Raw genomic sequence first — 6,312 nt, forward strand, 5'->3', positions numbered from 1 at the left:
TACATATATTATCCATATGTAGATCTTCAAAATACCCTGGAGTATTTTTCTCCATATCTTACAAATTTACAGAAAAAAACTGGCATGTAGTTAATAAAAATGATGCTAATATTTAGATCCATATCTTCTGATTACAAATTGAGTACAAATAATTAAATGTTCACTGAATGAATTAAGGGATTAGTGGTTCTTATTAATTAATTTATTGATTCATAGATATTTATTTGCCCATAAAACTCTTATGAAAAGCAACTTTGCCAGTAGCACTTATTGTAAACAAAAATAATTTTAAGATCATTTTTCACCTGAAAAATCAAAATTTGTACTTGAAAATCTCTTCTAAAATTTACTTCATCCTCTACTTACAGCTTGTATCACATTTAAATTATCTCTGACATAATTATTAAATCATAATCCAAGAAAACTCTTCATAAGATCTTTAAGTAATACACTCAAGTATTTAAGAAGTCTCATTTTTATATATATCTTGTTGAAACTCATTTTATCTCCTTTTTTAATGGAAAATGCAATAAAAAGATTTTTAATATCTTATCCCTTATTTTACTGAATAGAATCCTGCCTTTATGTTCAATGTTATTCTGTAAATAAATCTGGATTTTAAAGACTAATTTTAATAGCAACAATACTATTTGTAACATACTTTTTCTTTTCTTGGCCTTAGGAAAATATTCTAATAATTTAACTATGAAATTACATACCCTTTCATTTCCCAGATCCACACCCTAAAGCCTTCCTTATTTTTTATTTATCTCACCAGTTAGCCTCCTTTAGTGACATTTACTGACAGCTCATTCCTTTTCCTACTTTTCTGTTATAAGGTCTTACTTTTCAGTGGAGGTCACAGTTTTGAAAGCTGTGGCCACAAATGCTTTTATGGTCCTTTGGATGAGCTAAATCAAAAGGGCAATGAAAGGGACACATTTTGCAACCAGATGGCTCTGTAATCCACAATTAATTTTCTAATTTCTGCATGAAAATTAAAAAGATATAGTTTGATTACAGAATGTATTTCATATATATGCAAGCACTTAAAACCTTTCTAATTATGTATGCAAGGCCTAAACCAATCTCAAGAATTAATGTCAGATTCAGAGCAGAATCTTAAAATATTGCTAATCCATTTTAAAATGTAAATGAATTAATCATTTGGAGAATGCAAATTAAAATGGCAAAATACCACTACATACCCATTAAAATAACTCAGTGAAACAGACAATTTTCTAGGAAAATACAAATTATCACAATAGAATCAGTCATAGGAAACCTGAATAGACCAAGAATTAACTTTTACTCAATTAATCAATAAGAAAAAGGTACTCCACTTGAGAAAATGAGTTAATGACATACTTTTTTGTCAGGTTGACAAAAATTTTAAAAGGACAGTAATATCTACTTTTGGTGATAGCTTAGGGAGGCAAATACTGTCATATATAGTTGATAATAAAAAGAGTTGCTAATACTTTCTTATGAATAAATTGCCAATTTAATCAAAAAAGGGAAAATGTTTTTTCTTTTGGTCTCTGAAAATTTTCTTTTAGAAATTCTTCCTAACCAACTAAAGATGTAAATTAAGATTTTTCTATAGGCGTGTTAATCATAAAGAACATTATTTTAAAAGAGTGAAAAATTGGAAAGATTCTAGATTTCCTTGTATAAATTTTATTACATGAATATATGATCATTAAAAATGAACTGATATTTCAATATGTTAATGATAGAGTGTTGAACTTAAAAGCTCTTATTATACTCTAAGGAATCAACAAAATACAACTACACACAACAATATAGAGGGTTCTCACAAAGATATTTCACTAAAAGAAGTCAATCACAAAAAAATATGTATTATATTATTCCACCTATATAAAGTACATAAACAGGTAAAAACAATTTATGCTGTTAGAAATCAAGATAATGTTTAACTTTTGGGGAGTTAATAACTGGAGGAGAACAGAAAGGGGTCCCTGGGGATGATAGTAATGTTCTTTTCTGAATATTGGTCCCGATTGCATGGGTGTGTTTGTGAAAATTCTTCTAGCAAATGACAGAAGCCAAGGTTTTCATGTACTAATCTCTAAAGAGGAGCCAGAAAAGATATAAATAAGATATTATGTAACATAAATACTTTAAATAACCCTCCTTGGCCTGATTCTAAATCCTCATACAAAAGGATATTGATAAAATAACCAGTTCATTCTTCCCTTATCTCTTCATTCATTCAACAGTTAATTATTGAGAATTTCCTGTGTGCCAAGTCCGCTTCTAGTTAATGAAGTGAGGAAAACCATTAGGTCACTGGTCTCATGGAATTTATATTCCAGCTGGGAAGATAAACAATAAACATTGTAACATTCCATTGAAAATTAATATGTATCACTTAGTGTTAAAAGCTATACAGAGATTAATCCTTTGTCAGTTGCTTCATTTGCAAATATTTTCTCCCATTTTGAGGGTTGTCTTTTCATCTTGATTATGGTTTCCTTGGCGGTATAAAAGCTTTTAAGTTTCATTACGTCCATTTGTTTATTTTTATTTTTATTTCCATTACTCTACGAGGTGGAGTAGATGGTGGAGTAGAGCAAGAAAGGATCTTGCTGTGATTTATGTCATAAAGTGTTCTGCCTATGTTTTCCTCTCAGAGTTTGATAGTGTCTGGCCTTACATTTAGGTCTTTAATCCATTTTGAGTTTATTTTTGTGTATGGTGTTAGGGAGTGTCCTAATTTCATTCTTTTACATGTAGCTGCCCAGTTTTCCCAGCACCACTTATTGAAGAGGCTGTCTTTTCTCCATTGTATGTTCTTGCCTCCTTTGTAAAGCAGCCCATGCAGCTCTTTATCAAAATAAACCAAACAACCCAATCTGAAAATGGGCAGAAGATCTAAATAGACATTTCTCCAAAGAAGGCATACAGATGGCCAACAAATACATGAAAAGATGCTCAACATCACTAATCATTAGAGAAATGCAAATCAAAACCATAATGAGGTATCACCTCACACCAGTCAAAATGGCCATCATCAAAAAATCTAGAAACAGCAGAAGCCGGTTGGAACCTGCGACGTCTTGTAGTTGTCTGAAGATCCTTCAATCACTATGTCAAGCGACACAGATGATTCTCTTTCTTCATATGATGAAGATCACGGATCTAAACTTATCCGAAAAGCTAGAGAGGCATCATTTGTCCCCACTGGAATGGCAGGTTTTGCAACAATCGTTGCATATAGATTATATAAATTGAAGAGCAGGGGAAATAGTAAAATGTCTGTTCACCTGATCCACATGTGCATGGCAGCCGAAGGCTTTGTTGTGGGAACAATGACTCTTGGTATGGGCGATTCCATGTATCGAGAATTCTGGGCAAAACCTAAACCTTAGAAGAGGAGACGTTGTCTTGGTCTCATTGGTGGTGCTTGCTTTAGTTAGACATCTCATATTGAGGTTATATGTTTATGTTGAAAATAAATTCTTTGTGTCGGACAATAACATGGTAATTTGAATACTGGCTTCCTTTCTTGCAGGCTTGATTTGCCTGGTGACCAGGTTACTGGTGACTAGTTCACTAGCTAGGTCATTCAGGGGAGGCAGATTAGCACAAAAACATGTCATTTTTAAATGCTCTTGATAGTGGTACAATGTCCACCTTCTTAAACTCTTCTGATGAAATTAGTTTTAAAGAGGACAACATGCCAATCCTGATAATGCTCCCAGTTGCTGCAGAATATCATATGCTTTTGATGTAATATAGGAATCCTATTTACCCCAGTTAATTTAACTCTTTCTGACTGCCTTGTGGACTGAGTACTGTTTTAAGGGCTGGTTGGCTCTAGAGGAACCCTTTCAAAACAGTGCACAGAATACAACATTATAAACCTCCTGGCAACTATATGTGTGTTTTTAAGCCAAACCTAAAAAGCTGGTAAGAGAGCTCCTTTGAAGTAGTATTTATTTCAGAATCATAGTTGTAAACATGAGAATAAATTAACTGTAGATCCCCATTTAGCTCTTTTGTAATTGCAGAATTATATTTTGCTGCTGTTATATTAGAATAATTTTTGTGTCATTTTGAAATAGAAATATGAATTTTAAGTGCTAATGCAAGAGTAAATGAAAAACACTTTTTAAATGTGTGCAGTATGTTTATTTTCTCTGTAAGAATCATAAATGTTAAACTAAATAAATTGCCTATAATGGAAGTGATTTATGAGCAAGCTGGTTTGGTCAGACGTTATACAAACTTTGGTATACTACAGAATGCTTTGTTGTACTTGTGAAATTCTCTTGTCTAACCTGAGTTTACATTCCATGATGATAACATGGTAAATGTAGTGTTATTAAAGTAAGTGAACACATCAAAAAAAAATCTAGAAACAATAAATGCTGGAGAGGTTGTGGAGAAAAGGGGACCCTCCTGCACTGTTGGTGGGAATGTAAATTGATACAGCCACTATGGAGAACAGTATGGAGGTTCCTTAAAAAACTAAAAATAGAACTACCATATGACCCAGCAATCCCACTACTGGGCATATACCCTGAGAAAACCATAATTCATAAAAGAGTCATGCACCCCAGTGTTCATTGAAGCTCTATTTACAATAGCGAGGACATGGAAGCAACCTAAGTGCCCATCGACAGATGAATGGATAAAGAACATGTGGCACATATATACAATGGAATATTACTCAGCCATAAAAAGGAACAAAATTGAGTTATTTGTAGTGAGGTGGTAGGACCTAGAGTATGTCATACGGAGTGAAGTAAGTCAGAAAGAGAAAAACAAATACCGTGTGCTAACGCATATATGTGGAATCTAAAAAATAAGCACTGATGAACCTAGTGGCAGGGCAGGAATAAAGACACAGATGTAGAGAATGGACTTGAGGACACGGGGCGGGGGGAGGGGAAGCTGGGATGAAGTGACAGAGTAGCACTGACATATATGCACTACCAAATGTAAAATGGATGGCTAGTGGGAAGCTGCTGCATAGCACAGGCAGATCAGCTCCATGCTTTGTGACGATTTAGAGGGATGGGATAGGGAGGGTGGGAGGGAGACTCAATAGGGAAGGGATAAGGGGATATGTGTATACATATAGCTGATTCAATTTGTTGTACAGCAGAAACTAACACAACATTGTAAAGCAATTATACTCCAATAAAGATGTTAAAAAAAAGATTTGGTACAAAAATGAAGAAAATAAGTAAAAGCTATACAGAGAATTTTAAAACGAAAGATAGGATGGTGACTGAGTTGCTGCATAGGACTGGGTTGAGAGAGATGGCCTAGCCAAAGAGATATTTAAACAGAGATGTGCAAAGAAAGAGCCAGTGATGAAAAATCAGGTATAAGAAACAGCATTTCAAAGAAAAAATGACTTCTGCATTTGACCTCAGGCAGCTGGGTGGGTCAGTGTTGCTGTTTATGTAGGAGTATGGGAAGGGCGGCCAGCTGATATAGGAGAGTGGAGAGGGGCTGCATTTCTCAAGTGTGAAATACGTTTTTTGCTACTTTTGAATGAGTCTGGGCCTTAAAATATTTGAAATTAATTTGAAGGACTAAAGTAAAATCCTGGTCACGTGTAAACAGGGTCATAGAAGCAGCTGGGGTTGGAGGAAGGTATTAGGCAGAACTATATTTATATCAACAATTTGAATGAACCTAAATAGAAGATGAAGGCTAGTTGGGAGATTCATTAAGAGAAAATGTTAAGCCAAAGTTTGTTATTCCATTAACAATGAGGATATAATTCAAGATACTTTTATTAGATGGGGTGACTTAGCATTACTGTCCAGAGGTATAACATTGTCTTCCTATAGTGTAAACTTATAGAGTAAGGTGGTTACTGGTTTCTCTTATTGTACTTTTGTCAGCTCTGGGATTGATTCATTACAACTGATACTCTGGATAAGACAGATTCCATGCTTTCCTTTAACAAATATTTTCTGAGCATAGTGATAGGTATAGAGGATATAATGTTAATAAGAGATTGTTTTCTGCCCTCAAAATGATCACCATCTGGAAAGAAATAAGGGAAAAGTAAATTGTCAATTAAGACATAAAATGTTAAATGTTATCCCGGGGGCGAGAATGAGATGATGTGAGATGAATTTAACCCAGTCAGAAGGGGGATTGGAGAAGTTAGGGAATGCTTCCCAGGGGAGTGATATCTATTCTAAGACTCATCAGATGAGCATGAGTCATTCATGTGACAGCAGAATGTAGAAGTGGATGGGTGATGGAGAGGGGGATGGAGATGTAGCCTGGGGATACAGAGAAGGTGGATGGAGCTCAGTA

At 34.4% G+C, this 6,312-nt stretch overlaps 1 protein-coding gene across 1 annotated transcript; it reads left to right on the forward strand.

The window, feature by feature from the left end:
* The first annotated feature begins 432 nt into the window (after positions 1-432).
* Positions 433-4,380, forward strand: LOC117202215 (HIG1 domain family member 1A, mitochondrial-like). Its single transcript, XM_033432070.2, has one exon. The coding sequence runs from the start codon at positions 3,114-3,116 to the stop codon at positions 3,393-3,395; it is 282 nt and encodes a 93-aa protein (XP_033287961.1). The 5' UTR covers positions 433-3,113; the 3' UTR covers positions 3,396-4,380.
* Positions 4,381-6,312: the final 1,932 nt, after the last annotated feature.

Source organism: Orcinus orca, chromosome 1, assembly GCF_937001465.1.
Source record: "Orcinus orca chromosome 1, mOrcOrc1.1, whole genome shotgun sequence".
Classification (NCBI taxonomy): Eukaryota; Metazoa; Chordata; class Mammalia; order Artiodactyla; family Delphinidae; genus Orcinus; species Orcinus orca.